Below are 17,243 nucleotides of genomic sequence, written 5' to 3' on the forward strand. Positions count from 1 at the left end.
TGCCAGGAATGCATTGGTTTTATGCATAATTTAAAAAAAATAAAAAAAAAAATGGTTTCAGTAGTATAAAACATTTGGCAGAATACAGTCCTGTTGAGCATTTTTGCTAAGATTTTCCATTTGTAGTTAAATACCATTTTTATTTGTATTTTTATTATGAAAGACAAATACACACGGATCATGAGAATTTAAAAATACTTCACCAGGTCAAAGCAGCCATGAAAATAAAATAAATATCCATGAAAATATATATGCTCAATTATATAATGGCCATGAATCTTTAATTATGCTATCTGCCTTCAAAGCTACTTCTACAAATAATATAATCTAAAGCTGTGGTTTTCAACTTATTTTGGTAAAGGAACTCTAGAATTAGATTGTGAAATTCTGGGAAACCCCAACCATCTCCCTCCCCCTCTCTCTGTGTTCCCCCCTTAAACCCCCTCCCTCCCTTAGACTCCCTCGCTCTCCCCCCTTTAAGCTCTCTCCCCCTCTCTTCCTCACTCCTTAAACTCCTTTCTTTCTTCCCCCCTTACATTTCCTCCCTCTGTCCCCTCCTCACACTCCCACCCTCTCTATCGTCCCCTTCACACTCGCTCTTTCTTCTCCCCTTCCACTCTCCCTCCTCTCTTGTCCCCCCTCAAATTCACCCCCTTCTCTTTCCCCTCATGCTCCCACCAACTCCCTCTCTTCTCCCCTTCTACTCTCCCCCCTATCTCTTATAGACACACACCTCTTACCGTGGGGAGAGGAGGTGCGTATATATGCAGCTCTCTTCTCCTGTCGGCCATAAATTGGACGTGACTTCAGGTGCCGACAGGAGAAAGGAGGGGAAGAATAGCAGTGACCTGGCTGTTGAGCCACCGTGTCATTGCTGTGTGGGGTGCCGCCGCACATGGGACATGTGCTCTCCCCCCTGGCGGCTGCGGGGACCCCGGTTGAAAACCACTGATCTAAAATACACTACATTCACAGATCCTTGTAATTTCTCACACATTAATTATATGTGTTGCCCCACTTTCGATTGTATTCTAAAGCAAAGGACATTTTACAATGAGATCTTTGAAGTATTGAAAGCATTGGAGGTGAGTAACAGGGTCAGCATATATATTGGGTAACAATATGGGCCACATCTAGAAAAACTAAACTCATAACTTCTCGCTGATCCCTACTTATTGGTCTGCAATCTGTGCCTTGTTACTACACCGCAAATTGCACCACTAGTTGTTTGTCCAGAAGGGTATATGCCTTTGGAATATTAGGCACTATGATGACCATATGCTCAAATACTCAACGGTTCAGACTTTGAACACTACAATATATAAGGGATCAAAAAAAGAGAATGAGGCGTAAACCCCCTCAGGGAAAACACTGTGTGACAAATCAATATATGAATAAAAGTGAACAAAAACACTCCCAAAAACGCTAGCGGTCCTTCCAGATGCAGGAAAAACCGCCAGATCACATCCATCAGCCTGTTTCTCTCCTGTGGGTTTCACACACCTGGAGAGCAATAGGCTGCTGGAGGTAATGTGGCACTTTTTCCTGCACCTGGAGGGACCGTTGGTGTTTTTGGGAGTGTGTTTATTCACTTTTATTCATATACTGATTTGTCACAGAGTGTTTTCCCTGAGTGTGTTTACGCCTAATTACCTTCTTTGCTATCTTATTTATACGGACTGGGAGACCGTTTTTTTTTGAGAGCTGCATCCCCTACAGGATCTAATATCACGTTTGTATCACCTATATGATCTTAAGTGTACCTTTTGCACGTTTTGTTCTGTTGTATCAATATATAAAGTATACCTGTGTTTAGATAATATTTAATAATGCCATTTCTGATTAATGCCACATCGGGAAAGCTTAACAACTGGTGCCAAAAAAAAGAAAAAACCATACACACATTAAGGCACGTAATGTGTAATGTACAACACATTTTTAATATTCTTTCCACTTGCACTTGTTTTAAATGCAAGATATGTGTTAATTCAAGAAACGTGATGGCTCGCACACAAAACCTTATATATTCAATTACCGTGAGATTTTATGCTGTGCTTCAGGTGTCTATTTGTAATAGTATGGAAATACTAATTGGGTTTACTATTTCTCTTAAGGAGCCCAGCTTTATTGTACAGGCTAGAATTGTCACGCCTGTATGCCCGCAGACCTGGCTAGACCCCAGTACTGAGGTGGGAACGGTATGATACCACACACCCACAGCAGTGGGAGCAAGCCCGGAGTGTGGTATAGCGTTGCTGGGCCTGTTGGAAGAGTTGTTAGTGTATACTTGCAACGCTTGGGGATGTCCGTAGGAATAGTCGTGTCCGTTTGCCAATGTTCAGGAGTCCAGAGGGTAGAATCGTCAGAGTATAAGCCAGGTCCTAGGAAGCCAGATGTAAGCGGAGTCGTATGCGTACAGTAGCAGGGTTCAAGGGGTACCAAAGAGCAGAGTAGTCAAGGACAAGCAGGGGTCAAAGCCAGGGAAATCCAAGGTAACACAGGAGCAAGAAACAACAGGAACACAGAGGGAGCACAGCATAGGTCAGGTACACACAGGGAAACAGGAACTATGCAGAGCGGGGAAAAAGTGGACAGACAGGGGTTATAAAGGAGGGCATATCAATGGGAGAGAGGGGAGGAGTAGAGAGAGAAGTGGGAGACGACAGGGATAGGACAGGGAGAGAAGAGGAGGAGACAGAAGGGGCAGTCAGGGGAATGGCCTGTAGGGCTTGGGAGGCAGAGACATGGGGAACAGGATAAGAAGAGCATGTGCGCGCGCCCTCTGTAAGCTGGGGATGCGCGCGCACAGGTTGCAATACAGACGGCCCACACGGAGCAAGGGAAGGACGCAGGAGGGGCACGGAGCCTAGAGAAGGGGAACGCGCGCGTGACCTGCGACCGCGAGACGGCATGCAGAGGCAGAGTGGAGGGAGCAGGTGGGTCAGGGAGACCAGTGGAGGAGCGTGTGCGCGCGCCCTCCGTGGGCTGAGGGAGCGCACGCACTGGACGCGTCACCAGGCACACGGAACGCCGCGCCGCGGGCACCACGCAGGGAGGAGGCAACGGGATGGACGACACCACAGGGGAAGGTAATGCGGGCACCGCGGGAGAGAGGGAGCGGGGAGGATCATAGCAGGGACTCAGGGACCGCGTGGGTATGCGAGACCTGCGGGGAACAAGCTGCGGCAAAGGGAGAGAGGTGGAAGGCATGGGAGAGGAGTGGGAAGGAGTAGAAAGGGCAACAGGAGATGGGAGAGAGGGACAAGGAGGGGAAGGAATCTCCTGAGTCATCACAAGAATACAGAGAAATGAATCTCTCAATGGGTGCTACAAAAATCCGGAATAGATGGCAGCAATATAGCAACTGGGTGGGACACATATTATTAATTAACCCCCAATCACTGTGCATTTGAGGAAGACATGGCTCACTATAAAACCTAATAAAAATAGACCTGTATATTGAATAATGAGGTATCTAACTAGGAAATACGGAAGTGAGCCTACATAGGGCAGACCAACCCCATAAATCAAGCTAAAGGAACCCCCAGGTCTATAGGTTTGGAGCCCTATGTAAACATCAAAAGAACACAGTTACATTGTATACAGTGCAAGGAGAATGAGTAAACTCACATGAAATCTCCTCAGAAATCCACAATACCCAGGAATGGCGTGCATCGATCCAACAAGCAACAAAGCAGCAAAAATAGAAAGAAAAGATAGCGCACTGCAAAAATAAAGGGCTGAGGCAAAAAATAGAAAAATGCTTTAATTAAAGTGCATAATAGCCTAAGCTAAGGTGAACACAAAAGAAAAAGGTATCCCTAACGCGTTTCACGCCGTAGGGGCGCTTTATCAAAGGGTATAATCCGTTAGTATGTGCTTACCTTAAATAGCAGCTCGAACACGGAAGTAAATTCGTGCCAAAAACCACCATGACGTCAGATGGTAAGTGACTAGGATGGTATATTATATATATATGTGTACATTTCTATATATTATGATTTTTTTCATTAGACACACTTTAGCTGTTTTGATTGCATAAAGTTGTTGTTTTAATTTTTTTCACTAGTTCATAATTGGTCACCATGGTTACGAGTTTCCGTTTTTCTTATTATTTCTATTTTGTGTAAATTTTTCGTTATGATCTTTTATTAATTGCTTTGATCACCCTTTGTCCTTCTTTTTTCTTGTTTTAACATTTTATGATTATGTTGTATCTTCTTAGATCATTTAACAGTGATCTGTACCTTGTACTTGTGTATGCTGATGACTTCCTTACTTTGCACTCGAACATGGAGGTATTTTTACCCTCTAGAGCTTCCGTAGCTCTTCCATCCTAGTCACTTACCATCTGACGTCATGGTGGTATTTGGCGCGAATTTACTTCCGTGTTCGAGCTGCTATTTAAGGTAAGCACATACTAACGGATTATACCCTTTGATAAAGCGCCCCTATGGCGTGAAACGCGTTAGGGATACCTTTTTTTTTTGTTCACCTTAGCTTAGGCTATCATGCACTTTAATTAAAGCATTTTTATATTTTTCTATTTTTTGCCTCTAGCCCTTTATTTTTGCAGTGCGCTATCTTTTCTTTCTATTTTTGCTGCTTTATTGTACAGGCTACAAGGTGGGGCAGGGTTCAGTGTATCTGAAGCTGTGCTACAAAATAGGAACAGCCATTGCAGATGAAATTCCCCACGAGACCACAGGCAGCTGCGACGAGGGATATTGTGTTCTCTCTGTATCCCAGATTAGGATGAGCGCACGCAGTTTAAAGAGCCAATTCAAGCTGTTTCTTTTCTTTTTTTAAATACTCTATTGAAGCAGGGGGTCTCCGGAGCTGAACCCAGTTCGTTTCAGCTACGAAGACCCCCCTGCTTCCGGAGGTACTTACTTCCGTAGTGGGTGCCGGTAGCCACTCCAGAGTTCACTATAAGGCTGCTTTTCAAAACTCCTAGGCCCTGTGGGCCAATCGGAAGCCGTGGCATCACCCGGTGCGGCTTCTTATTGGTCCACTTAACCAAGAACTTTAAACTGAAGAGATACCAGCACCCCCTTCGGAGGTATCTCTTAAATTAATGGGGTTCAGCTCTAGAGACCCCCTGCTTCAAACTTGTATTAAAAAATGAAGAGACAAAAATATCGGCTTGAATTGCGCTCCTTTAAACTAAGGTAGGGTTTGTTGCTATATGTTGCAGTAAAAATAATACCAACTGTTTCAAAGATTCTGTAACGCCATAGCATTAGTGGTAACTAATGTATGAGCTATAAGAAGTAATAATAAAAAATATATATCAGCTATTCTAGGGTTTTATCTTTAAAAATACAAGGATATGGTTACATGTTCTGATTATTGGCCGTTATTTTATTTCTGAACAACATAAAACCGTTGTATGATTATTGCAGCAGATTAAAGGTTACCTACAGCAGGGGTGCGCAAACTGGGGGGGCACGAAATAGTCGGGGGGGGGGGGGGGGGGGGACTTACACAGGCATTGCACTCTTTCCCACAACATTTAAATAAAATGCTGGGAGAGTGAGTGAGGCCTCTGTAATTGCCTCTTATCTGCTCTCCGGTGGCTTCTGGAGACACGTTGACATGACAACGTGGCGTCAAATAACATGAAATGACGCCGCTGATGCTGGAGAGAAGGTAAGGGGGGGGCGCAAAGAAAAAAGTTTGCACACGCCTGACCTACAGCATCTAATGAACTAAGGGACACCTGTTGTTTACTTCTAGGCTGTGATACTATTTCATAAAACATGAAAATTGTCGACAGATTCTGCTATACATGAGACTCGCCAGAGAAAGGTCCCGTGCCAGCAAATTGAGATGACCCTATATAGAAGGGCTGTTCAAATATATGAGGACATTTAGCAAACAGAAAGATTGGTTCTAAGGACTACACTACCCTGGTTAAACCAGAACCATCATACTAAAACTACAGTTACGCACATCAAAAAAATAAAGATAAAGTCAGGTAAGTCAAGTCATAGTCAATTTGATGACTTGAGAAAAAAATTAAATATAATTTTTTTTAGTAGTCATCTATAGGCATACCCCACATTAACGTACGCAATGGGACCGGAGCATGTATGTAAAGCGAAAATGTACTTAAAGTGAAGCACTACCTTTTCCCACTTATTGATGCATGCACTGTACTGCAATCGTCATATACGTGCATAACTGATGTAAATAACACATTTGTAACAGGCTCTATAGTCTCCCCGCTTGCGCACAGCTTCAGTACAGGTAGGGAGCCGGTATTGCTGTTCAGGACGTGCTGACAGGCGCATGCGTGAGCTGCCGTTTGCCTATTGGGCGATATGTCCTTATTCGCGAGTGTACTTAAAGTGAGTGTCCTTAAAGCGGGGTATGCCTGTAATTGACTATGACATGACTTACCTGACCTTATCTTTTGGTGGGCTCCACTGTGGCTTTTGTTATACACGAGGCCACAGGAAACATTCTAATAAAAAAGGAAATTGTTACACTCTCCTCTTACTATTACATCCAATCATGAAAGAGTAGGTAGAATCCCTGCAGAATCCCTGCATACTATCATACCATGCGCACTGTCTTGTAGTGGCCAAATATTCCAGAACAATAGTGCAGCTACATGTTGATTAGCCATCATTTTGGTTAGTTGGGTTTCAGTATCCAGAACTGTACAGCTGTGAAACACAATGGTCCTTTATTTGAACGTTGTTTATATAGCTGGAAAGGGCATGGGCGTACACGCAATCTAAGCCGCTCCTAGCCTCTAACACACAGCTTGCTACAATCCAAACAAAAGCCACTTCCAAGCTATTATTTTAAAAAAAAAAAAAAGGTTAATTCACGTTCAATATGTAAACAAATTATTGGAGAAAAAACAACCCAACAAAACAACACAAACAAATTTAAAGCACTATTACCAAAATGTCATTCTTCACATTTTCAAAGTCCACATAAATAAATGTTTTGTGAACTGGCTGCAAACCTCATGGTATGGAGTTAGGCCAGCAATATGCTTAAGCAAATCCATGAAGGGGTGTCAGAATTGGGAACCTAAATATCTCGTGGTCATTAGGCAAAGCATGAAATCACACACATTTTAAAATTCAACATTCTGCCCATGAAAAAGGTACGCATCCTTTTTGTTCCTAATTTCATAAAGCCCATGATAAAAAAAATAAAGATCCTGATAAAGCCCATTTAAGTGTGCTATGCGGAGATATTGTAACTTATCTGTGCTTGGCAGCCCATGGAATTCGCTCATTAACTATAATGGCTTTTCTGGTATTCTAGGAGCACATACACCATGGCATCCATATCTTAATAAATCTATGTTTATTGTAACACTTACATGAGCAATAAACTCCTTGGCAATGGCATGCCATCCAGGGGAAAAAAGGAGGAAGCTGACACAGAGATGCCTAATAAACTGTATTGTGCACGGATCAAAATTCTTTGCTTTATTTCCATCATCAACTGCATTTTGCAGAGGCGAGGCAGAGACGGGTGTATTGTTTTGGAGCATTAACAGACGGTCATAAACAGCTCTTGCTTCAACCTGAAAAAGAGCAACATGAGAACGCAATGGTTAGAAAAAGTGTGGATTACGTTACAGTAAGAGCTAAACTCATGTTCTTGGTGTTACACTTTGGTGATAGTGGAGCCTCAAACACAGCTACCTCCAGAAGCAGAATATTCTGTAGCTTCCTCAAGCAAAAAAGGATTAATGACAGCTGGAATCTATGTTAGAAATTCAGCAGACCATTTATTTCCAAAAGCAGGTTTTAGGCATTGGTGCACTCAGCCTGACATTCAACTCAGAATGGGCGAAAAACAAACAAAAAAAAACTGAATGTCTTTGGTCTCTACGATTAAGCTGTCAGGGCATTAAGCTGGACTTTTGACCTTTTCGAGTGAAAGAAAATGGAGACCAACTGCGGATAGTAACATGGATAAAAATATAAGTGTCTTGTCATTTTGTGCTGCAGGCTATGCAACGCTCTTTCACTGGTTATGTGGCAGGATTTGTAAATGATGCGTTATTATTATTAGAAGATAGAAAAAGATTACGAGAATGAAAATCCATCACATGAAAAAAAAAAAAAAAGTTGAAGAAATTCATTGTTGCCATCTTAATGCACGAGGAAACCACATATAACAAGTACATTTCCTCTAAATCCTATACAGAATGCATTGGAACGTCCCAAAGCAGTTCTATTCTTTAGAATGGGAAGAAGCAGGTTCAGAATGTTTGTCCAGAAAATGTTTCTTGGATAGACAATGATGCTTCATAAATGTGTGACTACCACTTTTTTTTGTGAGATGCCTTTCCCTGCCATGAAACAGCCAGAGATCTGGTAGAATTAATTTTAATTAATAAAAAATGAAAAACCCTGCATTGTTGCACACAACTGAAATTAATATTCTATTCCATGTGGTGATACACACAATTTAAAGCTCCCAAACCTTTTCTTGGTCCCTCAAAAGAACAGAGTCTGAAATTTCCTGACATTAAAAAACTTTCCCAAGTCGATTTTTCTATTTCTCACTACGTTAAAAAGATGGAAATTGTTCTCCCTGTCTAATTTCATTCAGGAGAGAATTTAAGGAGATAATTTAATTCTAATTTAAACGATAAACACTTTAGCACTAACAGTTTCTTTTGGTGAAAATTACAACACCGGGGTTTATTTTTTTTATCATGATGCCTGCAACTCTCCATTACTTCTTGCTGTATTAGTAGGTATATATATATAAAAAAAAAAAAAGATTTTCCAGGTAAGGCTCTTCAAAGGTACATCACCTAGTGATTCAAAAGATGCAGATGATGCATCCAATATGCATATTTCACAAACACAAACCCAGTGTAACCAAGGAAGAGAAGTCATTCTTCATGTAAAGGACGGGGCCTTGGACGCAGGGAGAAGCCCATTGTTGAAACATCCTGTAGAAATGTTAATATGCGGGGACCCATATTTTCCTTAGAGCACAATCAGTGGACTCATTTTTTTTCAGATTTTCCAAACTCTGTAATAGAGTTGTTCCTTTTCTTCAGAGTGGACAGCATAGCTGTATTTATCTTCTTTTTTTTGTTGGAAAGAATGCATGTGATGTTTCCACAAAAAGAAATTCCATGATGCTAGTGAGATTCCTTCCAGATTTGGTTCACGAGCCAGTGTTACCAAAGCAACAGTAACATGCACACAGGCCTTTTTATATTTCCTTTCACGCCCTATGAATCATGGGCAGGAGAGGAATAATATATAGACACAGGGGAAAAGGGTATCAAAGCAAAAGTGGTGCAATTCTGGGACAAAAACATTGCTCCAGATCTATCATATAACAAATTATATTGACCACGATGGCATTTTCTTTGATACATCTGGTGCATTTATTTTTCCCCATAACGGTACCACTTTTACCTTGATAAATATGGGTCATGGTCTCTGTATAAAATCTGGGTATCTTCATCTTGAAAAATAAAAGGGCATGTTTGTAAAAATAAATAAATAAGAATAAATAAAATAAAAGGGCATGGTTCTCAAATGATGCCACAAAACATGTGACTGTAACACACAATATTTTTTTTTTTAAAATATGACAATATGCATGGAAGGATGAAGACTATTGTCCTGGTTATATTTTTTAGAAAGCATGTTTTATGGTGGTTTATGCCAAGGCCAAATACACGGCTCATATTGGGTGCATTCTCTAAGCTGTCTTCTGCCATAAGGTATCTTCCGGTGTTTGAAGACACCTTCCAGCTCATTCGAGTTAATGGGCTATAAGGTGTCTTCAATAGAAGATAGGAATACAGTGCTTCTGAGGACAAGTATCCTTCAGACTGAAATAGGATTGAAAGCCCCCTCCCCCCCCCTGACCCTCAATTTAGGGGACTTACTTCAAGGCCAACGTTTGAGATTCTATTTTAAAGCAGTGAAGTCTAACTCACAATTGAAAAAATTCATAACAAAACTGTTTACAAAAACTACCACAGCTTTAGAAAAAAAGAATGAGTTTGAATAAATCTCTCAACCCCTATGATTCATCTGGAATATAAATGATAGACGCACTTGGCAGTATGTCTTGTACTTCACCTGCTATATAATTGCTTCGGGCGGATCTAGGCCAACCCACAAGTTGCCAAAAAAAAGAAGAAGCTTGAAACGCCCTCTTAAGAAACCATGTGTTGGTTACCAATGATTGTTATTTTGAAGCAAAAATGCTTGGGAATAAAGATAGTTTCTTGAACAGAATGACTTGCGAATGAGATAGTTTTGCATACTCCTTTTCAGCCGGCAGTAACCCTTCCTGCCTGACAACTTGGACATAGTAGCATATAATGCTCTTCCAAAAAGGAAGTCAAGGAAATAACTGAAAAAACATTAGGGTGCCAGTTTATACTTAGAGGAAGCGAAAGCATCCAAGGATTGCAGCCATATGGTTTGTAATATTCCCCCATTTATGCATGGTCCTAGAAATACATGCCACCACACCTGCTGGTTAAAAAGCCATGCTTGGAATATTGAAATGAGATCAGAAAATGTCTACCTACCTAGGTATTTTTGTCCGACCCTTAGCTAAGAGGACTACTGGTTTTTATTTTAAAGGAAAATACAGAAAATGAAAGCATTCTAAAATATTAAGGCCCATATGAATGAGAGTAAATGTGGACTCTGTTTATTTTTCAATTCTCCAAAGAAATCATATGATGAGCATAACTCAAATATGCTGCAAAGCCAGAGCGGGGAAATGCCGACAGCTTTCATTATAAGAAAAAGCCTAATGAATATAATTGGATATCTTCAGACTGTAACAAGATACACAGGTAGGTTAGATAAAGGAAAAGTATAACATAAGACCAAAATAAACCAAAAAATAGTGACATTATTTGCTGCTATACAAGTAAGCACTTAGGCCAATATTCAGTAAGCGGCAATATCGACGATCCAGTGCTATCGCACGGGAAACCCGATTGACCTAAATCGGGCTTTCAATGCAAAAGCTCCAGATCAGCACTATTGCAGCTTACTGGATAAGGGCTTTAAGTGTTAAATGTGACGATAGGTTTATGCCCCGTTAAGTGATTTAACAGAGCTTTGTGGACCTGGGCCTAACGGTGTATCTTTTTGACAAGAACCTAACGTTAAGCCAGGTTTTGTCCCGTAAAGAGCATTTATTATAACAGATGTTAGTGAACAGGACTTGGAAATGAGGCATTGTTTAAACACTGCATCTATATCTATAAAAACATTGTTTGTTTGCTGGAAACGTTGTATGTTTGCTGTGCTTATGGGCAATCTGATTGGTCCGTTGGTCTGTCACTCACCCTCTGGCCAATTGGTCCGTGACCCGCCCCCGCACGCCTCTCATTGGTCTGTGTGGTTTGCTGACCTCACAAACTCAACTGCCACAATCAGAACAATCACTGCCTAACCGCCTGCTCTCACCCCCCCAACCCCTACACTAAACCCCCCCCTTCACCAACACCGCCCGGTGCAGTCACCCGCCAGCACACCATACACCGTCTGGACACACACACCCCACCTCACGCACACCCTCCGCTGCTGACACGCAAATGCCACCCCCACCCCACAGACTGCCACCCCCCTCACCCCTACCATACACCCTCCGTTGCCACCGCTACTTACACTCTCTCACCCGCAGCTCACCTCCCCGCCGGCTCCCCCCCTCACCCGCAGCTCTCACCACCTGCAGGCCCCATTTTCTCTCTCCTTAGCGGGGACGCCGGGAGCGCCGGGGAGGGGGGGTGGAAGGAGCGCACGTTGCTTCTCCTCGCTACCCGTGGGCCCCGTTCTCTCTCCTCTCAGCGCTGGGGAGGGGTGGAGGGGGAAATATGCGCTGGGGACAAGGGGGTGGGGGACGACTCACCCCCCCCCACCTCACCAACACCCCACCCAAGATTCACACACCCCCACCCAAGATTCACACCCACCCACCCAAGATTCACCCCCACCCACCCACGATTCACCCCCCACCCAAGATTCACCCCCTCCATCCACCCAAGATTCACCCCCACCCACCCAAGATTCACCCCCCCCCACCCAAGATTCACCCCCCCACAAAACAATTATTAGGGATTCACATCCCAGGCAACGCCGGGTCTCTCAGCTAGTATCCACTAAAGTCTGCAGTAACATAACATTACGTTATTTAAGTTACACCTAAACTTGGCAGTACTTCTATTTAGACAATGAAATAGGGATTTTAGACGTAATTTAAATAACAACATTATTAAGAACCTTGACAACTCCCCAAAAGTAGAAATAATGAGCTCATGTTTCAGGTCTGATGGGGTCAACATCCGCAATGGAACCAGACAAGGTTGCCCACTCTCCCCACTACTATTTGCCCAATATATAAAACCGAGTGCAGCCCTGATCAGTAAGGATAAAAATATTTTAGGCGCACAAGTGGGAGTCGACTCCCACAAAAAAGCAGTTTGCGGATGGCATCAAACTGACCCTGAACAAACCCTTGACTTCCTATCCCAATGTGTTCATAATTATTCACTAATATGGAGATCCATGTGACCTCCAGATTATCAACACCAAATCAGAGGCCCTGAGTCCAAACATCTCAGGAGACAGTCAAACTTCTCAAATGCAACTTTGACATCAGATGGCAGAAATCCTCTATTTGATATCTAGGCATTAACTTTACCACATCGGTAGGTACACTATACAACAACAACTACCCTGGCCTTTTTTTTTTTTTTTTTCCAACTTCAAATTTTTCTTTATTGGGGTAACATACTCATACATTGTATCCCATCCCATTGTGTTTCTTCCCCCAATAATGTTTTTAAACATACATATGTCATATTTTAACTGCAACAATACAAACCAATGACAAGACAGACAAGAAAAACCAGACGACTGACAAGGGGGGGGGGGGAGGGACAGAGAGGGGAAGGGGGGGGGGGGGGGAGGAACGGACCGGCCAACTCTGGGCCATCTTGATTGCGTGTTTTCTCTTGCTTGCTTCCTGTCTTATAGTGTAGCTTCCACCCCGAGCTCAAAGTGTCTTCCCCAGTGTCTTGGGGGGCTACTGCATGGGGGGCTGTCGGCTACCTGTTCGTCACTATTTGTTGTCAGGTCTCTGACCCCCAAAGGAGAACGCATCTGAAACTGTTAAAGCAAAATTGCGGTAGCATCTACCCTGGGGATATCTGTCTGTGCCAGCCAAGGCGCCCAGACTTTTAGAAAATTTGTGCCGGTGTCATTAACTAAACTCGTTAATTGTTCCATCCGGCAAACGTACCAAATCCTATTTCTAATCTTGGGGATAATTGGAACTTCTGGTTGCTTCCATATTGCTGCAAACTCGCATCCTGTGGCTGTTGCAAAATGTGCGATCAATTTATGCGTCGCATTTGACATACCCTGAATCCGCCTGCCCAGAAGGAACAGCCACGGGTCCAGGGGGATCTCCCAACCGAGAATCCGCTGTAACCAGTTTCTAATCTGTTCCCAAAACGGGACCACTTTTGTGCAAGACCACAGCATGTGTCGCAAGTCTGCCACCTCTCTGCACTGTTTCGGGCAGAGCAGGGAGTAGCCCCTAACAAATGTAGCTAATCGAGCTGGGGTGTAGTACCACCGCATCAGGACCTTATATGCGTTCTCCTTCAGTGTGGTACAGATTGAGCTTTTTGCTGCCGCTTGGGTAATCTTTTCCCAGTATTCGTCCTCTAACGTCTTCCCTAGGTCAGTCTCCCATTGTCTGATGTAGCGTAACCTGTTCTCACTAGGCGTCTCAGGACAGATCACTTCCCTGTACATTCTAGATGTGAGTCCGTATCTCTAGAACACAGCTGCTCAAAATTGGTTCGTGTTGGTCTGATTGGGGTTTTGTTATAAAAGTCTCTGATCTGGAGGTACCTAAAGAATTCCTTATTTGGGATAGCCTTTGTGGACTTAATTTGCTCAAATGTTTGTATATATCTTCTGCCCTCCAGATCCTTGAGGCGGGTAATGCCCGCTTGTATCCAATATAACAGGTTATTGCTATTCAACCCTGGAGCGAAATCTGGATTGCCAATGATAGGCATCATGAGTGATTCTTTGGTAGTCAAATTACAACTGAATTTAGAGACCTCCCAAACTCGTAGTGAACTGGCAATGGTTTGGAGCAGTTTTCCTATCTTGCGTACCCCCCTCTTGGGTAGCCAGATCAGATTCTAGAGGTCAATCGGTGCACAACATGTTTTCTCCAACTCTGCCCATCTCCATAAGCTTGGGTCCGTGTGCCATTGGAGAATTTGAGCCAATTGGGCCGCTTTGTAGTAAGCTAACAAACAAGGTACCGCTGAGCCTCCTCTCACTGTGGGTCACATTAAGATACCCTTTGCAATTCTTGGGTTTTTATTATTCCAAATGAATTTCATGATTAGTGATTGTAGGGAGAGGATGTCAGAGTATACTATAGGTATAGGCAGACTCTGGAAAAGATATAACATCCTTGGGAGGGGATTCATCTTCACGCTGTGTATCCTACCAATCCATGAGATGCCCCCTTTTGACCACAGTCTGAGATCCTCCCCCCAAAGTCTTTATTAACCTGGGAAAATTTGCTTTATATAGTGTTTTATAATCTCGTGTAAGATATACCCCTAGATATTTGATAGCGGAGGGTTGCCATTTGAAGTTAAAGTTGAGATCAATCAGTTTTTCAACTTCTTTGGGAAGATTTATATTGAGGGCTTCTGATTTGGACTGATTAATCTTAAAGCCGGAAATTTGGTTGAATTTACCCAGGATTCCAAACACGTTGGGAAGGGACGTGAGCGGTTTGGACAGTGTCAGGATGACATCATCCGTGTATAATGCTGCTTTGTACTCTTGATCTCCATTAGAGATTCCTGCTATATCTGGGCTATTTCGGATGTGTGCCACTAGTGGTTCTATACAAAGGGCAAACAGCAGCGGCGACAGCGGGCATCCCTGCCTTGTTCCACTTTTTATGTGAAATTGGTCATAGGAAAAGCCCTGTTGCCGCACCCTCGCCGTCGGGCCCTCATACAGCGCCTGGATGGCCCTCAGGAGGCGTCCCCCAAAGCCAAACGCTCCCAGTGTTTCCGTTAAGTAGGGCCAGTCTATCCTATCGAAGGCTTTCTCCGCGTCCAGACTTAACACCACAGAATGTATATTTTTCTTTTGGGCCAGATCAATCAGGTCAATTATTCTCCTGGTGTTGTCTGCCGCTTGTCTACCTCTGATAAACCCCACTTGATCCGCGTGAATTAACCTGGGAAGAACAGTACCCACCCTGTTTGCTATAAGTTTAGAATAAATTTTAATGTGTGAATTAATCAGTGAAATGGACCGGTAGCTCTTGCAGTCTGCCGGGTCCTTTCCAGGTTTGTTGATCACAGATTGATGCTTGAAGCATTTGTGCTGGGAAGGAGGCCCCCTCTAAAATACTGTTAAATAGTTTTAGCATATGTGGGGCTAGCGTTTTGGCGTATTTCTTATAATATAGATTTGAGAAGCCATTGGGCCCCGGTGCCTTGGCCGGTTTTAATGTTTTGATGACTTCAGATAGCTCCTCCAGAGTAAAGTCAGCCTGAAGCGCCTCTCTCTCGGCCCTTCCCAAGGTAAGTAATTTTGCCTCTTTTAGGAAGGTGTTCAATAACTCTCCCGTTTTATAGTGTTATGAGTGACCTTATCTCCATTATAAAGTTTCTCGTAGTAGGTTTTGAATTCCTCCACGATTTTCCCAGGTATGGGGGTAAGGTCTCCCTGTTGGTTCCGAATAGCGTGAATAGAACAATTTTGAAGCTTGTTTATTGGCAAGTAGTGTATCAGGTTTGTTCGCTTTTTCATAAAATTTCCTCTTAGACCAAGCCATTTCCTTCTTTTTGCAGGGCTGTTGAGACCTTTAACATTATGGGATAATAACAATATTTCCTTACTCATTATAAGGATATGCCGGTCTGTCTGTCGCAGATTTTTCGTACCTTGCAGATCGTGTCTACTACTGGGGCTCCGGCTTACTCCAACGACCCATCTCTCTCCGTGCCCGCCTGAAGGAACAAAGGGAAGGGGACACACACTGAGGAAAACCGGGGTAAACAAATACACAACACAACATGCAACAACAAATAACATTTCTCGGCGTCCACTCGAATCGCTCCTCCCGCCGAGACATTCGCCTTTGGGTTCGAAGTCCTTGTTCAGGATGTCCGGTCTTGGGGTGTGATGTTTAACTCTCTCTCCCGGAGTTCTCTCCCAAAGGGTTTCGCTAGTGCTCCGAGGAGCTTCTCTCCCCAGCAATAGCGCCTGGCCCATGCAGACTTCGGAGCAGGCCTCCCTCCTCCACTCCCGCCTCTCTCTCCTTATAACTCTGAAACTTCCAATTAACTGAACTATGTGTAATCTAACCAAATCCCACTTCTCTTGGATCCCCTTCTACGGTAGATCCCTCTGTGCCCTCATGTGTTTTCTCCCTTCTATGATCCGTAACTTGCCCTCTCGTTGGAGACTGCCTTCGGTCCCCATCTGTGTTGTCTCTCTACTAGTATTCGGCCCCTTTAGTTTAGCTGCCTATCTCCTACTGTTAGCCATTCTTGTCTCCCTAATGTATTTCCCCTTACTCTACTTCCCACGTTCCCACCGTCGCTTACTTACTCCTCTCAGCCTAAGGTTCCACCTTCTCGTCCCATCCTTCTACTACCTGCTCTTACCTTCGGCTACCTTCCATACCACTGCTTCCCTCTCTCTAGCCTCTCCATCCAACTTCCCCCATCTCCCTCTATCACTTCCTTCTCGCCTTCATCTCTTGGTACCCCCCTATTATTCTTCCCCCCCCCCTCCCACGTACTTTATCGTTAGACTTTCTCTCCTATTCTACCTCCCTGTCCTATCCCTACTCTTCACTTCCCTGAGCTCCTTCTATTATCTCTCCACATCCTCTACTCCGTCTATCCACCTCCTCTTCCTCTCCCACTCTCCTCTTTCTTCCTCCATCTTGCCTATTATATCCTAGTTTCCTATCCTTCTAATCTCACCTTCTTGGACCTTCCTATACCCTTCCCTAACTCCTACTTCCGCTACTTCCCCCCTCTGCTCCTAACCCTAAACCCTATCTTCTGCCCCCTCCTTCCCTACAGCCCCATAGGCTCGTGTTACCCTCTCCTCGCTGCTGCCTTGCTCCATTTCCTACTCTTCTTACACCTCTCTCCTATTCCTACCCTTGCCTCGCTTCCGCTAACTGCCGCTCCT

General features: G+C 43.6%; 1 protein-coding gene across 3 annotated transcripts in view; it reads right to left on the reverse strand.

Annotated features, from left to right (window-relative positions):
- Positions 1-17,243, reverse strand: part of FANCC (FA complementation group C) — a 190,638-nt gene that overhangs the window by 1,746 nt on the left and 171,649 nt on the right. For all 3 annotated transcript variants that reach the window (XM_075599121.1, XM_075599116.1, XM_075599123.1), the window contains one exon: positions 7,349-7,555. In XM_075599121.1, the coding sequence (XP_075455236.1) occupies positions 7,349-7,555 (207 nt within the window). The remainder of the gene's footprint in view (positions 1-7,348; positions 7,556-17,243) is intronic.

This window comes from Ascaphus truei, chromosome 1, assembly GCF_040206685.1.
Source record: "Ascaphus truei isolate aAscTru1 chromosome 1, aAscTru1.hap1, whole genome shotgun sequence".
Lineage (NCBI taxonomy): Eukaryota > Metazoa > Chordata > Amphibia > Anura > Ascaphidae > Ascaphus > Ascaphus truei.